The sequence below is a fragment of the Callionymus lyra genome, chromosome 4, assembly GCF_982586985.1.
Source record: "Callionymus lyra chromosome 4, fCalLyr1.hap1.1, whole genome shotgun sequence".
NCBI lineage: Eukaryota > Metazoa > Chordata > Actinopteri > Syngnathiformes > Callionymidae > Callionymus > Callionymus lyra.
The window spans coordinates 24807797-24831355 of NC_141821.1; the positions used below are offsets into that span (position 1 = coordinate 24807797).

Below are 23559 nucleotides of genomic sequence, written 5' to 3' on the forward strand. Positions count from 1 at the left end.
TCAACTTCCTCCCTGGTAACCTTTGCTGACACTCATTCCCTCAGACAGAACCCTATCTCAGTCTTCCTCTCAACTAACTTCAGAGCTTTGATTTGGAATTTTAATGATAAATATAGTATGTTTAGCTCTGTGTTCTGAGCTGTGTAGCAACCGATTCAAGCTGATAAATGTGTGTACAGTTGTATATAAAGTCAATTGTTACTGAGGAACATTCTACTTATGTGGCAAGAAATGTTTCCAACTAATTGGATGTTGTCAAGTTTTTGTTCTATCTAAGCCTCCTTTCCTCGAACACCTTCGGTATTTTCCTCACTGATGAAACTCCAAATGTCTGTCACTGGCCAAATAAAAGTGCAATAATCAACCCTTTTCCAGAAGTGGTTCAGGATCTGTTTAGTATGTGCTCTTGGTTTACACGATTACCCCAAAGATGGCGACTTACCGATTGATGATATGGCGTGAAATCCCTCTTTAACTCTTGTCATTTGTTGTTATATTTGTGTCCTTGATTGTTATTAATTGAATTAATATTTTCTTCATATTTGTGTAAAATGTGTTTTTCAAATCAATTATTTCCTTGAACAATTAGTCCGCGACACTTTCCCATCCTTGGGTATGTTTCATCAACCCTGAGTTTGTTCTTTTGCTTTCAGGTGCTGGCGTTTACTTTCCCTTTGTATGATGGAGTTATAATAGAGTAATATTAATATACTGTATATATTATAAATATATTAAAATGTGTTTGCCTTAACATTAACCTCACCCAAGGCAAATTTAAATCTCTAACATTTGTATCCAATAGCCTCCATATTAATGGGGTCTACAACAGGCCCTGAGCTGATCATTGGTACCCCATTATGGACTCTTGAGAGCTGGCGTGAGTAGAACTTCACTCAGAGTGACATCATCAGCGACAGACAGAATAAAGACTCTGTGAGTTTGTAGCCAATCAAAGCGGTTTTATTGCACTGTAATCGTGACGTCAGCCGATGGGCTTTTTATAAAAGTGTCATCTCTTCTTTTGTCTTGTGTACAAAACATCACACACTTGTACCGTACAAAATCAACACTATTTACACACAACACACTCACACACCCAAGCGGCCGACACGTGACCTCTGACCCAGAAGGATAAATTGACCGTCGATCATCTGATATGAGATTGATTGTTTGAGAAGAGGGGTTCAAAACTTGAATGAACCCTTGTGGGGTCTCAGTCGGTGATGCTGCCGTGCAACCTCGACCTTCTTCTTCTTCACGTGCCCGACACTGTTGTGCGATTGTGTCGTAAACTCCAGAAAACCATCAATTAAAAGCAGCAACGCCTGTTATGAGCCTATAGTCAGAACATCCGCTGGCCCAGATGTTGACTCGACCTTGAATCCCGAAGAAACGTGGTAGGAACTGGACAAGCCAGCTGTGATGCGACTGGATATTAGATCTAACATCTCATGATCGGTTGCTGGGTTTCAGCCTACATGAAAGGTTCCTAAGCCAGAATAGAGTCCCTCGCTCTGACCCATTTATTCATTGTGATGTCATCGACCCAAACCGCTGACTCTGTCCAGGTATCTCTTTGTTTGATTGACAGCTGTTGTTGAAACTGTTGCACGGAAACGTTTCTGCCTCTTATTGCTACGTAAACATCTGCATGTCGCTCTCTGACGCGGCGCCCCCTGGAGGCACGTCATGTCCCTGCAACTGCCCCAATAAACTCTGATATAATAATAATAATAATAATCTGATATTCACAGTCGCTGGAACTTTGTGCTCCGATTTGGTCTCAGGTTTTTTGTTCTGAAGGTTTAGGCGACTTCTTTAGAAAGATTGCACAAGAACTTAAGTCGAGAGGTCACACCCTGCGACCCTTTACGACTTTTGAGCCCGCAGGGAATCAACACAACGTCCCGGTCTCACACACATGCTCGCACTCACTCACACACACACACACACACACACACGCTGGGTGGAGAAAGCTGCATATCGGGGCTACTACCTCGTGTCGGCTCCTCATATAGATTATGTTTATGTACAGTATTTATAGTTTTTACACGAGTCCACGTCTGAAAGAAAGAAATCGTCCGGAATGTCGACGCCATGGAGACGACGTCCAGCAGGGGGCACAGTCAAGCAGCAACCGACCGAACGCTTGATGAGTCGGTCAACTGACCGACCGGCATGACACGAAGAAACAGACGAGCGAAGACCACAGCGTACGCAGGTTCAAAAATACAGTACATGTTGATCTGGGATCGGAATAAACAACAACACACCATATCAGCGCATGCTCTCTCACGCACACACACACACACAGACACACACTCAGGCTACATGTTGTAGGCCACGTAGATGGGGTCCAGCTGGTCCTGCAGGAAGCCGTCCCGCAGGTGCATCCTTTGCTTCTCGCCGCGGGAGTTGATGGGGATGACTCCGATGTCCGTCACCACGACGACGCCCACAATCAGGTAGTGCTCCTCCAGCACCGCCTTGGTCACCATGGGAACCAGGTCCAGCGCCTCCTGCTCTGAACCCTCGAGCTCCACCACCACCACCAGCAGGTTGGTCCACGGGAAGACGGCGCTGTGGGAGACAGAGGGTCAGCAGGGCCGTCTTCGTGTGAGTCTGTGTGTGAGTGTGTGTGAGTCTGTGCAAGTTTCTCTGTTTGTCTGTGTGTTTGGGACTCAGTGATTGTGTGTTAGTATTTGAGTGACTGGTTGTGTGTTACTATTTGAGTAAGTGATTGTGTGTGTTACTATTTGAGTAAGCAAGTGTGTGTGAGTATTTGAGTAAGTGATTGTGTGTTAGTATTTGAGTGACTGGTTGTGTGTTACTATTTGAGTAAGTGAGTGTGTGTGTTACTATTTGAGTAAGTGAGTGTGTGAGAGTATTTGAGTGACTGGTTGTGTGTTACTATTTGAGTAAGTGAGTGTGTGTGTTACTATTTGAGTAAGTGAGTCTGTGTGTTACTATTAGAGCAAGTGATTGTGTGTAAGTATTTGAGTGACTGGTTGTGTGTGTTACTATTTGAGTAAGTGAGTCTGTGTGAGTATTTGAGTAAGTGAGTGTGTGTGAGTATTTGAGTAAATGATTGTGTGTAAATGATTGTGTGTTAGTATTTGAGTGACTGGTTGTGTGTGTTACTATTTAAGTAAGTGAGTCTGTGTGAGTATTTGAGTAAGTGAGTGTGTGTGAGTATTTGAGTAAGTGAGTGTGTGTGAGTATTTCAGTAAATGATTGTGTGTTAGTATTTGAGTGACTGGTTGTGTGTGTTACTATTTGAGTAAGCGAGTGTGTGTGAGTATTTGAGTAAGTGAGTGTGTGTGTATGATTGTGTTAATATTGGAGCGAGTTATTATTCACTGTGTGAATGAGTGTGTTTGTCTATGTGTTGGTATTGCAGTGAGTCTGTGTGTGAATAAGTATGTGTGTGATTGTGTGCTTGTACCACTCCATGATGCTCTTGTGTGCTCTGATCACTGAGGTCTCGATGTCGATGGGATGGTATCTCATCCCTCGCAGCTCCATGGCCTCCTCCAGCGCACCGACCACGAACAGGGCATCGTGTCTCTCTGCAACACACGCATGTCAGGCCGGGTTATGGCTGGTGGGGTTGAGGCACAGATGGTGGGGGTTTGGATGACTGACCTCCGTTAGCATCGGTCAGCTCAGTGCGTCTCAGGAACCCAAGGTAGCCTGTTCTGGCCCAGACTGTCTGGGTGTCCCCGAAACTGAGTCTGGAGTTGAAGTGGTCCGACTGGAGGACCTCTTCGCCGTAGCCGCTGTAGTAGCCGCTGCCGTTGTGAGCGCTGTGGACCCAGATCTGTAGGGGGGCAGGGACCCCGTTAGTCTTCAAACACATGACAGCAGTCACAACAACACACCTCTCCCAGGTGTGAGTCCCCTAAAGGCCCCTTCGTCTCCGGGTTAGCAATGATGATACGGACGCCCGGCAGGATCTGTGGACGCGGTTGTCATGGAAACATTTAACCAGTGGAAACAGACACAAACATTCAAAAACAATGTTTGAATCTCTTGAATATTGCTTACTTTTCCAGATTCCATCAGAGGAAGACTGTGAGGAGAACCTCGCTCCACCAGCCGGACCCTGCAGCACAGGTCAGAGGTCAGACTGTGTGTGTTTGTATTAGTGTGAATGTGTGTCCATCGATCTGCAAGCGTGCTTGTGTAAGAGTGAGAGAGAGAGAGAATGAGAGTATATGTGAGTGTGTTTGTGTTTTTAAAAATGAGTGCGTGTGAGAGAGAGAGACTGTGTGTATATTTAAGTGTGTGTGATTGTGATAGTGTGTGTATATGCAAGTGTATAAGTGGGTGTGTGTGATAGAGTGTGTTTATATGTGAGTGTAATTGTCTATGTTAGAGTCTTTGTGTATATGTGGGTGTGTGTGGTTACCGGTCATGTCTTAGTGCTCTCATGTCCACGTAGACGGTCGTTGGATCTGGACCTGAAGTTCCCTGTGCAGATACACATCATGGTAAACGGCTCTTTACGGCGTTTTACACTAAGTTACGCATTCACCCACACACACAATCACACACTGATGGGAGTAGGCAGCAACCCACGAGCCAGCTCAACCATCCGGATCAATCTCTGTAAAGTGTCTCAGCAATAACATAATCCTATCCAGAGCTGGGATTTGAACCTGCAACGCCTCAGGCCACACGCCGACCACGTTACCATCTGAACTGTGACACATCACCGATCACGTGACCTCTTACCTGCAGGCAGATGGTCAGGTTGACTCTGCAGCCGAAGGCGGTGCTGACCGACCGCGGGTGAAGTCCCAGATCCTTGAAGAGTTTGGAGAACGAGTGTGTGAGCGACATGCGAGGACGCTCCTCTGCCACCACCACGCACGCCCGAACCCGGGATAGGTCCAGACCACGAGCCTAGAAGAACAAGTTAATGTGGATGTCAAGGACATCAGAGTCTAATCTGGACCTGGTCCTTGCTCACCTTCAGAGCTTCTGTCTGTAGGCCGAGTCCTTTGGTGCAGAGTTCCATGACGCTGTAGGAGCAGAAGGTGTCGCGCACCCTCAGCTGACTGACGGCGAGCAGCCACAGCGCAGGGTTGGTCTCCAGCTCCACCGGAGGGATCAGTATGGACTGGTGACCCGAGTACACACTGAGACACATATAAATGTTATGTGACAGGTTAGTTCAACTGAGTTACCATGGTTACCAGATCTGACACGCACCTGCAGAGGCACCAGAGGACGAAGCCGAGGCCACAGTACGGGTCCAGACAGATGGCCACCTCTCTGGACGGGTACAGCTCACACTGCAGCTTGACGGAGCGACAGAACGCTCCCACGGCATTGTGGGACATCTGAAGAGGAGATGTTCAGTTTGTGTGGACTTGTACAGAACCGGTCATGTCACCTGAGCTCACCTGAACTCCGGCCAGCATCCCTGTTGTTGACACGCTGAAGTCCAGGTAGGCCAGACCGTCCGGGTTCGTGGGTTTGTAGAGAGTTGGAGGCTTCTTTTTGGGCAGGTCGTCTGTCGTACACACAAAGTTGTGATGCAGAAGCTTGTGTTTGACAGTCAATCATAGATAGATAGATAGATAGATAAACTTATCAATCATATGATCATGTACGAGTGTGTGTTCGTACCAGTGTCCAGGACTGGAGGCCAGTTTCGGATGTCAACAGTCGCCGTGGCCTCTTTGGAGCGCAGGAGCTTGCAGATGACAGCTGTGGTCATGACGCAGGTGGAGTGACTGACCTGCAGGTCAACAGGAAGCGAGAGGAAATGAAGAGAGTAGGGATGGCTTTTTTGGAAGACAACTGACAACTAAAAACGTGACCCATCAGTTAACAAAATGATGGTTATGTATGTTTGCTGAGGCAGTCGGTGCTGGGGCATTATGTTGAGTGAAAATAGGAGTAATGCAAGTCCATCAGAGATCTTGAATGAAAAGGCAGACTGACTCACACTTAACACACACTGAAACATAATTAATGCAACAACTCACTTGTTACTTCGCAACTTGACTCAACACAGGTTCATATTTGAGTCAACAATTGTATTTGTTTGACATCCAGCTGGACTGATAATCACACATTTGGGTCATTGTAGTCAGTGATCTTCGTTATGCTTAATCAGCTGTTTTAAATGACAGCTGGTTGATCCTAATAAAGCTTTTATCACACAGTGAAAAGTGGACCACTGGTTCATTTTGTAACCGATTACTGGCAGACCATCAACATGCTTGGTGTGAGTTGCTGCAATGCAAGGTGCATCAGTCTATTTAATCCGAGCATCACATTGACCATATTCCCAGTCTTCTACTTTTTAATTAATCAATTATTTGTTGCCATCACTAGAAGTGACGCAACAGTTTCATCATACCAACCTCCACGATCATTTTGACGGTGGGCAGCGTAGTGGAGATGTTCTGAGGGTGCGGCGGCCGGACCGTGATGGGAACACAGCCGGCATACAAGCTGCCGTAAAACGCTGCAATCAGGTCAATACCTGCACACACACACACACACACACGCACAAGGTCAGAAAGTGAGACAGTGCAGCCGACAGGTCTTCAGACTGTGACTCTACCTGGGGGGTAGACCAGGGCCACGTGATCTCCCTCCTGCAGACCGGCCCGCTCCAGCAGCAGCGCCGCCACTCGCTCTGCTCGCTTGTGCAGCTGCAGGCATGTGAGAGAGCTGGACACTGCCCCCTGCAGGAGCACAGAGGCACTTCAGCAAGTCAGCTCAGCACAACTCACAACCCGACCAAAAAAAGTGTGTTTATCTGACTGTTTGTGTGTGTGTGTAGATTACCCTGGAGCTCAGCAGTGTGTAAAGAACATGGTCTGGAGTGGTCTGAGCTCGCCACTGCAGCACCTCCGAGAGGAAAAGGAACTAAAACACAAGCCAGGGAAAAAGGTTTTAAATGTTCACATGCAGAATACAAACATCAATCCACTGTCTGAAATAAGACAAAACAACCCTCCGATCCTTCGTACAAGAATGCAAGAAAAAGTTCACCTTGATCGCCTTAACCACAATTGACTAAAACTAAACGTTAATTAAAGTGATGATATTATAGTAAAACTCACTATTGGATGATAGAAAAGCTATTATCTTATTTAATTGAACAAATGCACAGCATTAATGTTGCAACAGTTACACTGCTCTGTCACTGGGGGGAGCCAGAAACAATATTATTAATCTTTCCTATTTCTGCTTTAGTTTGTTCAAACCCTTGTTAACAACCCTGATTTTAGGAATAATTTGTAGAAAATATTAAATGGATGACTCTTAACCTAATCAAACTTTTATGTCCATAACTTCCTGTGACATCATCATTTATTTGAGACTGTTCACTATGTTAACAAGCATCATATCAGAGAGTGGTTTCATGATGGAGAGCACATTGTTTTTATAATGTATTGCAGATTCAACAGTGCAAGTTAAAAAAATTCATTAATGTCAGTCCATGATTTGTGTTGCTTTAATGGTCGATGATAATCAGGTTTAATAACAGCCTGATACACCTAGGAATGACTGAACGTGAGTTACCCTTCAAGAAATGTTGAAAAGAATATTGCAGCATGGTAAAACCATCAGAGAACTCACAAATGCTGATTGTGATCTCACTATAAAGAGTTAATTCAGAGAGCAGATGGTCAGCCTTCCACTGCCCATAAAACTAACGGTAAGAAAAAAAACCCTCCGTTGCTGTGAGCTCAGCAATCTAGGTCAGCAGGTTCAAGACCTTGACCAGTGAGTGTTTCTTGAAATTGCAGGAGGCCCATTAGTGGATATACACGTCAACGATGTTTCCCTGAGCGGTGTTCAAACTACGACCCATCATGACCTGATACTTTCTCCGCCAATGAGTCTGTATTTCCAATCCAAGTAATCAACCTCTCACAGGAATGTATCTGGCTTTCGCTAAAGGTGAGGCAAGGCATTCTTAACCCCTACCAGTGTTTCGACGGAGAATCCAGTGAAGTTGGATTTCAGAAGAAATAACTCCCCAAGAAGAAAATCCGAATACAGCAATACACAGGATTTTCTGGATCAACTACGCATTAATGGCACACAAGAGTAAGAGGCAGTTAGCAAAGCTAGATTTGCAAATGTTTGGAGTTTGTGTTGTCCATCCTGGGTTTACTGATCAACTTCCATATGAAATCAATCTTGTAGACATGTTTCCCGGCCTCGCCCACATAAACCCTAGTGTCAGGACCAAAAGGCGAGAGAGTAAATTAAAAAACTGCCAAAAAAGATACAGCCCCCCCTTACTTTTCTAACCAAACCAAATCACCGTACAATTTGGCCTGTATAAATATGGTAGGTTCAGATTTACGCGTGTCTCACACAGAAGACGTTTGAAAATAAAAACTGTTCACAGTTGAAGAAGGCAAAGACAGAGGTTATTGTGAAAGACAAGAGTAAATAAAATATACCTTAAATAGTAAAGGCGCAACAGAACTGGACCCACATTTTCACACAACATCCATCATTTGTGTACTTGAATTAATTAAGCGTGTGTGTGCAAACACACCTGGTCGTTGTCGTCCGTCTGACCCAGGTCTCGGCCGCTAGCCTGAGCGATTCTCTTTCCTGACACCAGATTCCCGACCATCACAGAGGCGGGTCCAATCTCTGTGCGGACGACAGGTGAGTTACATCCACTCCCCCTGAAAGCCCAAAGTCTTGAGCACTCACCTGGCTGCTTTTGTCGAGGTTTGGGTAGGTTGGTGACGCAGGTGTGGGGGCACATGAGGACATTACAGGGGTGCAGACCCCCCTCCAGGTACAACTGCTTGATCTCCGACAGGTGGATCCCACCCAGAGGGGTCTTTGGGAGGGTGTTGGCCGGAACCAGAGCCAGACAGAAGACACCCACACCGTGAATGCTGTCAATGGCCTGAGAGAGGGAGAGAGTGAGATGAACCGGGTGGATTTCGGAGTATGTCCACATTCTGGATCTACCTGCAGGACTCTGCTCATCCACTGGAAACTGTCTTCCTCCGTGGAGTCGGGCCTTTGCTCTGCCACCACCACAATCCTCTCGTCCCTCAGCACCGTAACCGAGAATACGGCGATCCTGCCGGACACAAACACCCTTTAACCTGGGACTGACCATTGCAAATCCCACTCCTCAGGGCTCTGTCTCACACCCTGGACTCACCTTCCTCTGTAGACAAACTTCATGGGCTCCACAGCCAGTGCTGTGGCCACGATGTCGTCAGCGTTGTGCCGTCGACCACTGACCATGATGAGTCCATCCATCTTGCCGGTGATGAAGATCAGTCCGCCAGGCCCGATGAAGCCTAACAGCCCAGTCCTGACAAAGGCGTACTCGCTGATCAGACCCCCGCCGGCGCTCACAGGGTACACCTGAAGGACCACGGGAAACGTCAAGTCCTGCTCATGGGTCTGCTAAGTCCGACTAGACAGGGTTCAAACTTGTGTTTTCAGGCATGTGTAATTGTAACTTTCATTAAATGGTTAATTTAAATTCGTTTTTTTTGGGTGAAACCATCAGAACAGTTGCCGTCACTTCTTTAAATCTTCGCTGCCATCGTCGTGGTCCCGCTGTTTGGATCTGAGATCTCTCCATGTGGTGGAGAAGTTGTGTCCCACTGTAACAGCCTTCATCATCATCATCATTGAACAAACACGGCTCAAATCACAACAGGTGTTCTGCTGCTGTTTCATGTCATCCACACACACAGAGATTGTTTAGATCAAAATGTGTGTTCTATGCTCATGTCAGGGCAGCTACACTCGCCACCATGATGAGAAGACTGAACTGCTGTATGAGCATCATGGTGTCAGACTGAGGAGCCAGGGCAGTAATAATCATCTCAGGTGGAGGAGCCGACGACAGGGATGGAGTTCTGTATCTGGCTTGTGGATTCTGTCCGACGTCCGTGTCACTCACTTCAAAGGTGTTCTTGGTCATCCCCATCAGGCCGTAGTAGGACGTGCCGGTGGCGATAGAGCAGACGCAGAGTTCCCCAATTTCATCCGTCTGACAGAGCTGAGGAACTCCCTCGGGCTTCACCACACACACCAGACCTGGCACAGACACACACACTCACATTAATTGAGGTTCGGCCAAGTGACATGTGGCTCAACTGCAGAAAGATCTTCCATGGATTACAAGTGGTTCTGTTTCTCTCAAAGCTTTTAGAAGCCCAGCAGAACACCCTCATCTTCATCAGCAGCACCAACTCAGAGCTCACTTGGACTTTGACGTGTGAAATATGACATCACAAACGGATGAGGTCAGACTACTTCACGTACCGCCAGGCATCACGGTTCCGACGTCCTGCACTGTCAGGACCGACAGTCGCTCCTCCGTGTCGACCCGAACAACTCCATAACTTAGACCCTGCATCGACAGAACCCCACGACCCGGCGGCTGACTGCAGTCTTCAACCGGCCTGCACACACACACAAACACACACAGTGGTATTCAGATTTTCCCCTTAATCAACCCTTTCATTCCTGGAATATAAAACATACTTTAACTGTCATTATAACTTATTACCATTAAACATTTTAAAGGGGTTGGTCCGCTGTTAACAATGACACGACTCCTGAGTTGATGCTTGTTGTCATCATAAGAAGGATATCTTAGTTATTTTGAGTTTGTTGTAGTTCTGCTCTAAACTGTAACCCCCCCAATTTCATCTGTAACGTTTCTTGTGAATTCTGCTTTGACATTTTCAATTAAAAGTAATTGTATTAGTTACAGAGGTTAACCAGGATCAGAAGTGTTGAACACTGACTCAAAACAAACTAAATATTAAGATCGACTTGGTCTTGAAGAGTTGAAAACAACAGCGATACAGTCGGTACTCAGCTGTGATTTGGGTGAAATTTGTGTCAAGACTGATACCCTGGTTGTCCAGAAGCTGCAGATTTCCTTCAGGTAATGACAACAAGCTGTTGACACGCCTAGTTTCAATACACAACCAGATTTGTATGTAAGCAAATGTGTGTGTTCACCTGCGGATGGCCACAGTCAGAGCCTCAGGTGAGCTGGCACATGGACAGATGACTTCTGCTCTCAGGCCTTTGGTCTGAAAAACGTTCAAGAATGCGTCGCACGAGGAGATGGACCCTGAAATAAACAAATAAAAAAACGGGCACGGTGAAAAGACGTTTTATAGTTTCAAAAAGCTTATTGGTAGAAAAAATGTGTTTTTATATAATACATTTGTTGTATAACTACTTGGATAACATTACATCTTAATATGTGTATGTGAGCAGAGCATAGATTCTTACAGGGATTTGAACCGTCGGCCACCAGCAGCATCCTCAGTGAACTCAGATTGATGTCCTTCTGGTCCTTGTGCGCCACAAGAGCCCAGTGCATGTCCCGCGACTTCACACAGGCCACCTTGGCTGCTCAAAGACACACACAGTTATCCACTAGCTTGACTGAAGGTTGGTTCTGACTTGATTGACAGCAGGGGGGCTGACCTTTGTATTGGCAGACCTTCTGAATCCAGGACAGTGGGTTGACCTTCATCAACGAGTACGGCACGCTTATCACGTGCATCATGTTCATCACACTCTGCAGGAGACACACAGTTACTCTTCCTGCTCACTCCAACACACAACTTTCCACAAGCTGCTTCATCATATGTCAGTCATATGACTCTTTACAGTTAATTTAAAATGTTTAATTTGCTTGAAAATGTTCAGTGATGTATGCGTGTCAGTAGATGCAGTTGTGTGTCTGAACTCTCACCGTCAGGATGCCGTGCCACAGACCCACGTCCTTCTTGAAGTCCAGAACATTCACAATGGTCTCAGCTGCACAAAGAGCAGCTGTTAGTCAAGTGTGTGTGTGTGTGTGCGTCAGTGTGTGTGTGTACGTACCTTCAGTGTAGCAGCAAGACTGGGTCAGGCTCTGACTGTGGGTCAGAAGGGCGATGCGGGTCACAGTGACCCCCAAAACACTTCCGTCTTTACAGGTCTTGTACTGAAAAACACATGATGACATCATCATGAGGTCCAGGTATGCTGCCGATGACCTTCAAAGATCTGTAGTGGACTGACTGATACAAGTAAGGTTGAACTTTGTTTGGATTAGAGCGATTCTGTTCATTGGATTCAGGTTCTTGACGATTATCTTACTATTAATTTGTGTGCACATACAAAACCAGCAAAGGTTTTACAACACAATTATGAAAACAACTTTTATTAAATGTAATTAACAGTTTAACGTTCATGTGGATCACCATTGAAACTCCAGAACACAAACATAACATTTTATTCCTTTGATGAGAAAATAAAAACAATTGTGTAAAAAAATGACAATGTAAGTTAAGTTGTCTTGTGCGTGATGATGTTCTTCAACATAAACCTTAAGTAGTGACACTAGTCGGATAACAAAGACTGAAAATGGAACTGAATTTTTTTAACAACAGCAGGTTATTTTAACCTACAGGCTTTATGATCTTTTCGTATCGTCCAGAGATCCAATCGTGACTGACGTGTGATCATCGCTCGGGTGTGACAACTTTAACACGAGTGGACTAAACTCACAACTGTGAGAGTCATACTGTTCAGGGACTTATTGGGGAATCAAAAGTAAAAAAGTCAAAAGTCTTGTTATCTGACTCCAGTTTTTAAATCTGAGTTACATGACTTGTGTTCTTGCTCTATTAAACGACTCTGTTTTGACTCCAAAATGTGTGTGTGTACGGACGTGTGGATGTTGATGTGTATTTAGGGAAGGATGTGTTTGTTTGTGTGTGAGTGTGTATCACCTCGATGTACGCTGTGTCGTTGTTGGCATCCTTGATGTGGGGGAACCAGTCTCTGGGTGGTTTAGAAAGATGTTTGGACTCAGTGACGAACCACAACAACTTGGGCCAGCCTGCAGAGAGTCACGTGATCAGAATGTAGTAGTTTCACGAGGATAATGGTGATGATGGTCTGACCTTTGAACTGCGGGATCTCCCCAGTGGCACTCTTGGGCAGACCTTTGTGACAAGCATCGCTGGTCAAAGCCACCGTTACGCCGCAGCTGCCCAGCAGAAAGCCGATCTGCTGACTGCCAGCATCCTGCGGACAGAAACCGTGGCATAAAGGTCTGCAGGGGGCGCTAGAAAGCCCAGCTGACTCCTACCTTACGACTAAGTGGGACCTCGATGGGGACTGGAACCACCTCGGCCAGCAGGCAGCCATAGAACGCAACCATGAAGGCCACAGGATCGTTGTTGGGGAAGACTAGCGCCACCTGCAGGACAGAAAGAGAGCTGAGGACTAGTGAGGAGTTGCTGTGTCACTGTGTGCGGCACAAAAGTGGACGACACCCTTTGCCTGGAGCTTTAATTTAAGACAATTGATCCAGTGCCAGATCTGGTAAGGGACTCACCCGGTCTCCCGGTCGCACCATGGGCTCCTGTTTGCTTCCCAACTTGTGGAGGATGTTGTACGCTAGCTTGATACTGCGAGACCACAACTTTCCTGCAGGGGTTAACACACACACTTAAGAACAACTCTTTAATCATTAAAAGGAAACAACCTGTAACCATAACATTATGACCACCTCCAGAACTGCTAGGTGTTGCTTCCCTGCGATAGTCAGCAGCTATCAAGAGCAGACTGAAAGTTTAACAAGATTAAAGAAGGCAAACTTCCAACAAACTGACTTATCAATTCTGCAGTGGAAAGGGGCCAACGCAGGGAACAGATCCCTCCCTCAAGACTTTCATCAACCTGACCACGAAGGCCAGCTCCAGCCAGACTTACCGGACAACATGTGACTGGAAAGATCTTAGGTCAGAAACCTAGCACGAATTCTTAGTAAAGCAGTGACTTCGCTGGCACTGATGAAGAACCCGAGGGGGAGGCAGGAGGTGATCATAATGTAATGGCTAGCAGATATGAAGAGAGCCAAGGAAGCTACCATAGGTGAGCACGTAAAGTGGCTTCCCCGCCGTGTCCAGGCTGGTCAGACATGGCGCCTTCGGGCTGATGGTACCCCACCGCTGCAGCGCCGCCTCGAGGGACGGTGGCCAGTTGGTGACCACGCCCAGTGGCTCCCCACGCACCGTCAGCATCTCTGCTCCTTCCGGACGTGGCTGGTTCGGGTCGGGCTGTTGGACTGAAGGAGAACGTGCCAGTGTGAACCTCTTTATCAAAATTAACTTTGTCATCAACACTTCTATATTCCCTGTGGGAAGAAAAGGTTTCCGACCTTCCAGAAGTTCGTCAAAGTCGTCCACAAAGAACTCCCTGAGCGGAGGTCTGCGCGGCTGCTTCAGTGTATTGACTAGCTGCTGGATCTTTGCCGACACGCGGCTGCTGACCGGTACTCCTGCCAGGCAAGGGAGAGAGTCAGGTGACCAGACCTCACTGAAGACTCACCGAGTATGACATTATAGAGTCAGAGATAGTCTGTCTTCACTAGTGGACGACTAGGACTTACAGTACATATCTTCTATAGACAACTTCTTACCATCGCCTGTCTCCATGCGCTCAGCATTGCCGTACTTCTGAGTATTCCTGGCGATCGTCCCCATGTTGGCCATGTGGTGGCGCTCTGTGTGGGAGTGTGGGGAGTCCGATGAGTAAGCAGTCACATCAGGGGGAGCAGAGTGGTTCTCTGATGGAGGAGAGTCCCAGAGTCAGAAGGTTTTGAGTCGGAGGAGAGTCAGAAGGTTTTGAGTCGGAGGAGAGTCAGAAGGTTTTGAGTCGGAGGAGAGTCAGAAGGTTTTGTGGTGGACGAGAGTCAGAGTCAGAAGGTTTTGAGTCGGAGGAGAGTCAGAATGTTTTGAGTTGGAGGAGAGTCAGAAGGTTTTGAGTCGGAGGAGAGTCAGAAGGTTTTGAGTCGGAGGAGAGTCAGAAGGTTTTGAGTCGGAGGAGAGTCAGAAGGTTTTGAGTCGGAGGAGAGTCAGAAGGTTTTCTGGTGGACGAGAGTCAGAGTCAGAAGGTTTTGAGTTGGAGGAGAGTCAGAAGGTTTTGAGTTGGAGGAGAGTCAGAAGGTTTTGAGTTGGAGGAGAGTCAGAAGGTTTTGAGTTGGAGGAGAGTCAGAAGGTTTTGAGTCGGAGGAGAGTCATAAAGTTTTGTGGTGGACGAGAGTCAGAGTCAGAAGGTTTTGAGTTGGAGGAGAGTCAGAAGGTTTTGAGTCGGAGGAGAGTCAGAAGGTTTTGAGTCGGAGGAGAGTCATAAAGTTTTGTGGTGGACGAGAGTCAGAGTCAGAAGGTTTTGAGTTGGAGGAGAGTCAGAAGGTTTTGAGTTGGAGGAGAGTCAGAAGGTTTTGAGTCGGAGGAGAGTCATAAAGTTTTGTGGTGGACGAGAGTCAGAGTCAGAAGGTTTTGAGTTGGAGGAGAGTCAGAAGGTTTTGAGTCGGAGGAGAGTCAGAAGGTTTTGAGTCGGAGGAGAGTCAGAAGGTTTTGAGTCGGAGGAGAGTCAGAAGGTTTTGAGTTGGAGGAGAGTCAGAAGGTTTTGAGTCGGAGGAGAGTCAGAAGGTTTTCTGGTGGACGAGAGTCAGAGTCAGAAGGTTTTGAGTTGGAGGAGAGTCAGAAGGTTTTGAGTTGGAGGAGAGTCAGAAGGTTTTGAGTTGGAGGAGAGTCAGAAGGTTTTGAGTTGGAGGAGAGTCAGAAGGTTTTGAGTCGGAGGAGAGTCATAAAGTTTTGTGGTGGACGAGAGTCAGAGTCAGAAGGTTTTGAGTTGGAGGAGAGTCAGAAGGTTTTGAGTCGGAGGAGAGTCAGAAGGTTTTGTGGTGGACGAGAGTCAGAGTCAGAAGGTTTTGAGTTGGAGGAGAGTCAGAAGGTTTTGAGTCGGAGGAGAGTCAGAAGGTTTTGTGGTGGACGAGAGTCAGAGTCAGAAGGTTTTGAGTTGGAGGAGAGTCAGAAGGTTTTGAGTCGGAGGAGAGTCAGAAGGTTTTGTGGTGGACGAGAGTCAGAGTCAGAAGGTTTTGAGTTGGAGGAGAGTCAGAAGGTTTTGAGTCGGAGGAGAGTCAGAAGGTTTTGTGGTGGACGAGAGTCAGAGTCAGAAGGTTTTGAGTTGGAGGAGAGTCAGAAGGTTTTGAGTCGGAGGAGAGTCAGAAGGTTTTGTGGTGGACGAGAGTCAGAGTCAGAAGGTTTTGAGTTGGAGGAGAGTCAGAAGGTTTTGAGTCGGAGGAGAGTCAGAAGGTTTTGTGGTGGACGAGAGTCAGAGTCAGAAGGTTTTGAGTTGGAGGGTGGTGGAGGTAGAGTCATACTGTGGTTGCGTGCCGAGTCTGACAGTGGTCACATCCGCAGCAGTCAGAAGTTTCAGTGGTGAAGGAAAGTAAGTAGTAGATGAGAGTGAGAGGTTTCGGTGGTGGAGGCCAGTCACGTGTTCTCTGGATTGGGAGCGTCAGGAAGTTATGTGGTGGAGGAAGTAAAAACGCTATTGGTGGAGGAGATTAAAAAATGTTATGTCGTGGAGGAGATTACATTTTTATGTGGTGGAGTAGAGTAAGGATGTTACATAGTGGAGGAGCGAAAAAAAATGTTATGTGGTGTAAGAGAGTAAAAATTGTATGTGGTGGAGGAGAGTAAGAATGTTACATAGTGGAGGAGCGAAAAAAAAAGGTTATGTGGTGTAGGAGAGTAAAAATTGTATGTGGTGGAGGAGAGTAAAAACTTTACGTGGTGGAGGAGAGTAAAATTATTATATGGTGGAGGAGAGTAAAAATGTTATGTGGTGGAGGAGAGTAAAATTATTATATGGTGGAGGAGAGTAAAAGTGTTGTGTGGTTGAGGAGAGTAAAATGTTATGTGGTGGAGGAGAGTAAAATTATTATATGGTGGAGGAGAGTAAAAGTGTTGTGTGGTTGAGGAGAGTAAAATGTTATGTGGTGGAGGAAAGTAAAAGTGTTATCTTGTGGAGGAGAGTAACAATGTTATGTATGGGGGAGAGTAATATTGGTATGTGGTGGAGGAGAGTAAAAATGTCATGTAGTGGAGGAGTTTAAGAATGTCATGTGGTGGAGGAGAGAAAAACAACCAAAGGAGTGTCATACCGTCAGACTCCAGTGGGGGGGGCCACAACATATCGGAGCCAAACTCACAGGACCGGCGCAGCGAGCCACCGTTCTCCGCCACACTTAGAACCCCCTTCCTCTTCAAGGAGAGGTGACCGATACCTGCTCACACACACACGGACACACAAGCCCATAGACACACACACACACATAAGTCCAAAGATGAACCCAAGCACACACAAAGAAACACAAGCCCATAGACACACACAAACAAAAACACAAGATAACCAGAAATAGTTAATTGTTGAGTCTGATTGCATCAACACTTCAGGTACGGTGTGTCGGGGTGTGTGCTCTCACCGTGGTGCGACTGTGACAACAGGCTGTGGCCCATGTGAGACTGCACCAGGTGAGAGTGTGTCAGGTGCGACAGATGCGTGTGGGCGAGCGAGTCGGCCAGCCGCCCGGCGTTGCCGCTGCCACCGCTCTGTGTTGAGGAGGACGAGGAGGAGGTGGAGCCCAGGTGGGCGGGGCCGAGCTGTGCCGGGCGACCCATCCAGTGCTCCATGGCAGACATGTCGTCACCCGGCCCCGCCTCCTCGTCCGAGCCCGACGACGAGTCCGAGCACAGGGGGGACAGGCCTGGTGAGAGTCAGGAGGTTAGAGACACAACTCAACAATAGAGTCAAGCAGATCATGAAACACTTTGATTGTGACGTGGTCCGATCATTGTAGCCATTAGTATGTTGATGCTATCCAGGTAAATGTTGGCTATGGTTGCTTCATGGTAAGTAATAAGATGACAGCAATTGTCGCAAGCAAATATTGGCAACAGTCATCAGCGACTGTTGTCAGAAAGAGTCGTAACAACATTCATTAGCACTAGCAAAGGTTGTGAGTAAAAATCGCCAAAAACTGTCGCCAACAACGGTTATCAACAACAGTCAGCCTCAACATTCATCAGTCACTATCATAAACAACAATAATCAGCAAACATTGCCAGCAACAACAGCCGTCATCAAACTGCCATCAGCAACTGTCAACAACAACAGTCGGCAGCAACAGTCATCTGCAACCATTGTAAACAGCAGTGACTAGTGTCAACAACAGACGTCAGCAAAAGTCCTAAGCAAAAGTCATCAGTAACCATCGTAAACAACATTTTTTAGCAAGTTGCCAGCAACAGTCGTCAAGAACTCTCATCAGCAACTGTCATCAAAAACACTCGTCAACAACAGCCGTCGTCAAACTGCCATCAGAAACTGTCAACAACAAGTCAGCAACAGTCATCTGCAACCATTGTAAACAGCAGTGACTGGTGCCAACAACAAACGTCACCAACAGTCGTCACCAACATTCATCGGCAACAGTCATCAGCAACTATTGTCAGAAATAGTTGTCAGCAAAAATGGTCAGAAACTGTCGTCAAAAACAGTCGGCAGCAACAGTCATCTGCAACCATTGTAAACAGCAGTGACTGGTGCCAACAACAGACGTCACCAACAGTCGTCACCAACATTCATCGGCAACAGTCATCAGCAAATATTGTCAGAAATAGTTGTCAGCAAAAATGGTCAGAAACTGTCGTCAAAAACAGTCGGCAGCAACAGTCATCTGCAACCATTGTAAACAGCAGTGACTGGTGCCAACAACAGACGTCACCAACAGTCGTCACCAACATTCATCGGCAACAGTCATCAGCAACTATTGTCAGAAATAGTTGTCAGCAAAAATGGTCAGAAACTGTCGTCAAAAACAGTCGGCAGCAACAGTCATCAGCAACCGTCGTAAACAGCATTTATCAGCAAGTCCTCAGCAAAAGAAGACAGCAAATGTCATCAACAGCAGTGATCTGCAACTGTCATAAACAAAAGTAAATGTTGGCTCCAGTTGCTTCATGGTAAGTTATATGATAACAGCAATTGTCATTAGCAAATATCGTCTACAACAGACGGCAGGAACAGTCCTCACCAACAGTCGTCAACAAAATACAGAAGCAACAGTCATCAGTAACCGTCGTAAACAACATTTATTAGCAAGTTGCCAGCAACAGTCGTCAAGAACTGTCATCAACAACAGTCATCAACAACACTCAATCAACACAATCAACAACAGCCATAGTTAAACTGCCATCAGCAACTGTCAACAACAACAGTAGTCAGGAACAGTCATTAGCAACTATTGTCAGAAATAGTTGTCAGCGAAAATGGTCAGAAACTGTCGTCAACAACAGTCGGCAGCAACAGTCATCAGCAACCGTCGTAAACAGCATTTATCAGCAAGTTGCCGGCAACAACTGTCATCAAAAACACTCGTCAACAACAGCCGTCGTCAAACTGCCATCAGCAACTGTCAACAACAACAACAGTCGTCAGCAACAGTTTTTAACAGTCATTATTATTGACATTTGTTTAAAATAAGTAACAGTCATTCCTAATTGAGTTAAGTCCAGAGTTTGAAATGATTTCATTTGATCTGAACATCTCCACTTGATGTGTGTGTGTCTTTTTGTGCATGTGAGTGTGTGTTGAGTCACCTGGCGGGGTGTAAGCGTCCATCGACGTCTGCACGACCAGGGAACGGCGCTTGGACGGCATGGGCACGGCCACCTTTCGCTCCACGTGTCGGGCCAGCACGGCCTGCACGGCCTCCGTGTGGACGTCTGTAAAAACCAAGTCCTTCATCAGTCGCAGACGTGACATCACGACAGCATCAAGACACAAACTATAGAATCCCGAAATGTGTGATTCTGAACTGTGATCAGGGGAATCCTCCTTCTGGACTTGTCCAGAACCACATAAGTCCCCTAAACTTTCTCATCAGGACCAGAACCTGTAGACTCTCACAGACTTGCAGGTGTGTCCTTCAGATGAAGAACTTCAACGTCAACTTTTGGGGCTATGATCTCAGGCAGGTCAGCGGACCACACGGCCATGCACCACACTGAGTTCTGACTAAATGAGTGTGTATCTTTAGTACCTGATCGGTACCGCTCATCTCTGGTCCCGGACGTCCTCCTGCGGTGGAACCGAGCTGCAGCCGGTGGACCCAATGGAACACGGTGAGACATCGGACCTTCCATTCCTATGAGAAGAAGCAAGCCGACGCACACGCATAAAGACACAGATATAAAACATACACACGCAAGCATACACACACGCGAGAAAACAAACACATACACACAAGAACACACTCCCACATCCAACATACAAACACACACTCAAACAAAGACCTGTACATTGCACACACAAACACACGCTCTTACACAAAAAAAGAGTCACACACATGTAAGCGAACACGCACACATTTAATTATATTATACACACACTCATGTAAACACATGCAAGCGTACACATACTCATACACACAAAGAGACAGTCACACGGACTCACACAGACTAGACACACACACATATTCACACACAGACTCGGACACACTCAGGCGCAGTCACACACTGCTTCTCGCATAGGAAACACACTCACCTATACAAACGTAGACAAAACATTCACACACATGAATTCAGAAAAACATACACACAAACACTCAGAGACACGCACACATGTGCAGCAGACAGTAGGGAGAAACAGAAACATGGAGATGATTTCCAGAAAAACTTTCACATTTTTCTGTTTCAAAAAACAAAACTTAAATCATGTGATGATGTGTGTTCCTCATTCTCCCAGAATCCCTGGCTCTGTGAGTGTGCGTAGGTTTAGGTGTGTGTGTGTGTAACCACGGAGCAGGCCCAAGCTGAGCTCGAGGGAATCTTAGCCTAAATTTTCTGTCAGACTCAACACTGAAGCGTGTGTGTATATGTGTGTCTTTGACTCTATAGTGAGGGTTTGTGTGTTGGTCTATGTGTGTGTCTGTGTGTGTCTGTCTATGTAAGTATGTCTCTGTGTTTGTCTATGTGTGTGTAAGTGTGTCTCCGTGAGTGTGTGTCTGTGTGTGTAAGAGGTCAGAGGTCACTAGATTACCTCCAGCATAAGGAACATATGCCCTGATCAGCTTGGATCTCTTCTTCTCATAACCCTTCTGAGTGATGTCGCCTGTGAACAGATAGACATATGTGAGAGATCCTGCAGGGGGCGCTTCAGGGGCCTTTACGTCTCTCAGTAGTTGGCCACATATTCATGTGTTCACAACCATGACTGAGCTGGTTTTCGAATCTGCTTCTTTTCCTCAGCCTGTCTTCACTAAGATGGTACCTCATGGAGCCCTCGGGCCACATCATGTCCCCTCTTTTCTAGTCAGCTATTTTGTTGTTGTTTTGGGGTCACACACAACACTTGGAAGTCTAACGGACGATGAATGAACCACACACACAGACACAATTTTAGCTCAGCCCTGCAGGTCGCCAGTCAGTCGTCCACACAAAAGATGAACATGTGGTCACAGAAACACAAAGTTCATCCATTCATCACAACAACTTCATCCTTTCATCCATCCTCCTCCGACACAGGAGTGACAGGTGGACGAGGGACCATGATGGACTGGAGTCCGGACGTCTGTGTGAGTCTGTTGCTGCAGAGATTTAAAACTAGTGGAATAAACAACTGCACAATAGTCTTCAGTCTAATGAAGGACAACTCTGACTGAAGGTTTTTGCTGTTTCTGAATAGATCTGCACTGAGGAGACACACATGAGTGAAGAAACCTTTTAAACTTTCCTGGATCAGGATGATCTATGTAACAACATCCGACCGTCAAGTTCTTTATATTTGAACAGTTGTATTACCTATGATTCAATGTTTTTGACCTTCTTGGTTTACAAACATGATTGATCACGTGACCTTCTTCACTCCTTGGAGGGGAGTGACCATCATCACCATAGGATCAGGACCATGTTTGGTCTTGTTTTGTCGCTAAATGATTCTTGGCGACATGTCGAGTCACAACACCTGCTTTGACGTTGTGTTGAACTCATGAAAGAACAGACATCAGGAAGCCGCGAGAGATCCTGGCCAGCTTCGTGTTTACCCGAGTTCTACACTCAGACCATCACAGTTAAGGTAAGGTAAGGTAAAACTTTATTGATCCCTCAGTGTTTATTTTACATTTCACAAAGACATCTGGCACAGGAACCTCACCTCCATCTAAAGTGACGTCATTAAATCACACCTGAGTGACCATAAACCTCAGCAACAAGACCACACTCATGCTGTCACACAAACACACACTTGTACTGTCACTAAAACACACACTCACGCTGTCACATAAACACACTCGTACTGTCAAAAAACAACAACACACACACTCGTACTGTCACACAAACACACACTTGTACTGTCACATAAACACACACTCATGCTGTCACATAAACACACTCGTACTGTCAAAAAACAACAACACACACACTCGTACTGTCACACAAACACACACTTGTACTGTCACATAAACACACACTCATGCTGTCACATAAACACACTCGTACTGTCAAAAAACAACAACACACACACTCGTACTGTCACACAAACACACACTTGTACTGTAAGATAAACACACTCATACGATCCAACAAAAACACTCACAATGTCACACAAACACACACTTGTACTGTAAGATAAACACACTCATACGATCCAACAAAAACACTCACAATGTCACACAAACACACACTCGTATTGTCAAACAAACACACAGAAATGCTCACTCACACTCAGCGGTAAAAACCCATTTCACAATCTGACTGTGGAGAACAGCCAGAACATCTGGGTCCAATCTGTATATCTGTGTGTGTGTGTGTGTGTGTGTGTGTGTGTGTGTGTGTGTGTGTGTGTGTGTGTGTGTGTGTGTGTGTGTGTGTGAGAGACAGAGAGAAAGGGAAGAGAGAGGGCGAGAAAGGAAGAGTGTGCTCCTACAGGACGAGGCTGATCAAAAGCAACACACTCCCTCTAAGTTCCCTAGGACACAAACACACACACACACCTATATGCACACAAACATACACATGCACACATATGCACACAAACATGCACACACCGTCTACAGGGAGACGCCATCTTCCACTTGCAGCGCAGCAGAACAGGGAGGGAGTTGCCTAGCAACAGTTCTCCAGAAGAAGGACTGAGGCAGCCATCTTGGATTTTAAATGTCAGATGTGAGAAGTGGGTTAATGATTGTAGCAAGTGTGTGTGTGTGCATAGGTATTCTCTTCACTAGAGCAACGTCAAGTGAAACATCAAAGTGCTTCTGATGTACTGCTGATTGTTGACAAATGTGGGGAAGAGTAAAATGAGAGGAAGAGTAACAACAATGAAGAGAAACATGGTGACGATGAAGATGTAGTAACAACTCAAGAACGGTGACAAAGCTGTTTTCACCAACACACTGATGTGTCACGCTTCAGGACCTGAGGCCGTCAAAAAATAGAAAACACGCAAACAGGCAGACACACGCACAGGCAGACACACAAAGCAGGTCATCGTGGTGTGTTCAGGGGCCTGTCACATTTCACAGTTGTCACAGCTGATTTGCAAAGGTTCCTGACAATGGAAATGTGAAAAAATCTCTGAGTGAGTCTCTGTGACCAGGTTTACCTGCAGCACTCTCAGCTCTGACTCGGAACAGGAAGTGACATTAACCAAGATGCTAGC

The 23559-nt window shown here is 46.3% G+C and overlaps 1 protein-coding gene across 4 annotated transcripts in view; it reads right to left on the bottom strand.

The window, feature by feature from the left end:
• Positions 1-938: 938 nt before the first annotated feature.
• LOC148082211 (disco-interacting protein 2 homolog C-like) overlaps positions 939-23559 on the bottom strand; it is a 30158-nt gene continuing 7537 nt past the window's right edge. Inside the window, exons 2-38 of one of the 4 annotated variants that reach the window (XM_087789331.1) lie at positions 20941-21012; positions 19943-20047; positions 19500-19625; positions 17324-17605; positions 17003-17125; positions 14471-14617; positions 14210-14329; positions 13919-14116; positions 13385-13476; positions 13136-13246; positions 12948-13071; positions 12774-12883; positions 11881-11983; positions 11750-11814; positions 11479-11572; positions 11281-11400; positions 11002-11116; positions 10294-10433; positions 9929-10065; positions 9173-9381; positions 8974-9088; positions 8707-8908; positions 8543-8643; positions 6811-6891; positions 6584-6707; positions 6381-6502; positions 5638-5749; positions 5412-5521; positions 5218-5348; positions 4976-5144; positions 4738-4908; positions 4412-4473; positions 4048-4105; positions 3882-3956; positions 3646-3820; positions 3446-3569; positions 939-2580 (exon numbers count right to left, since the gene is read on the bottom strand). In XM_087789331.1, the coding sequence (XP_087645457.1) occupies positions 2328-2580; positions 3446-3569; positions 3646-3820; positions 3882-3956; positions 4048-4105; positions 4412-4473; positions 4738-4908; positions 4976-5144; positions 5218-5348; positions 5412-5521; positions 5638-5749; positions 6381-6502; positions 6584-6707; positions 6811-6891; positions 8543-8643; positions 8707-8908; positions 8974-9088; positions 9173-9381; positions 9929-10065; positions 10294-10433; positions 11002-11116; positions 11281-11400; positions 11479-11572; positions 11750-11814; positions 11881-11983; positions 12774-12883; positions 12948-13071; positions 13136-13246; positions 13385-13476; positions 13919-14116; positions 14210-14329; positions 14471-14617; positions 17003-17125; positions 17324-17605; positions 19500-19625; positions 19943-20047; positions 20941-21012 (4778 nt within the window). In that variant the 3' untranslated portion in view covers positions 939-2327. Of the gene's footprint in view, positions 2581-3445; positions 3570-3645; positions 3821-3881; positions 3957-4047; positions 4106-4411; positions 4474-4737; positions 4909-4975; positions 5145-5217; positions 5349-5411; positions 5522-5637; positions 5750-6380; positions 6503-6583; positions 6708-6810; positions 6892-8542; positions 8909-8973; positions 9089-9172; positions 9382-9928; positions 10066-10293; positions 10434-11001; positions 11117-11280; positions 11401-11478; positions 11573-11749; positions 11815-11880; positions 11984-12773; positions 12884-12947; positions 13072-13135; positions 13247-13384; positions 13477-13918; positions 14117-14209; positions 14330-14470; positions 14618-17002; positions 17126-17323; positions 17606-19499; positions 19626-19942; positions 20048-20940; positions 21013-23559 lie in introns of all 4 variants that reach the window. The other 3 variants (XM_087789332.1, XM_087789330.1, XM_087789333.1) reach the window with 3 other exon arrangements.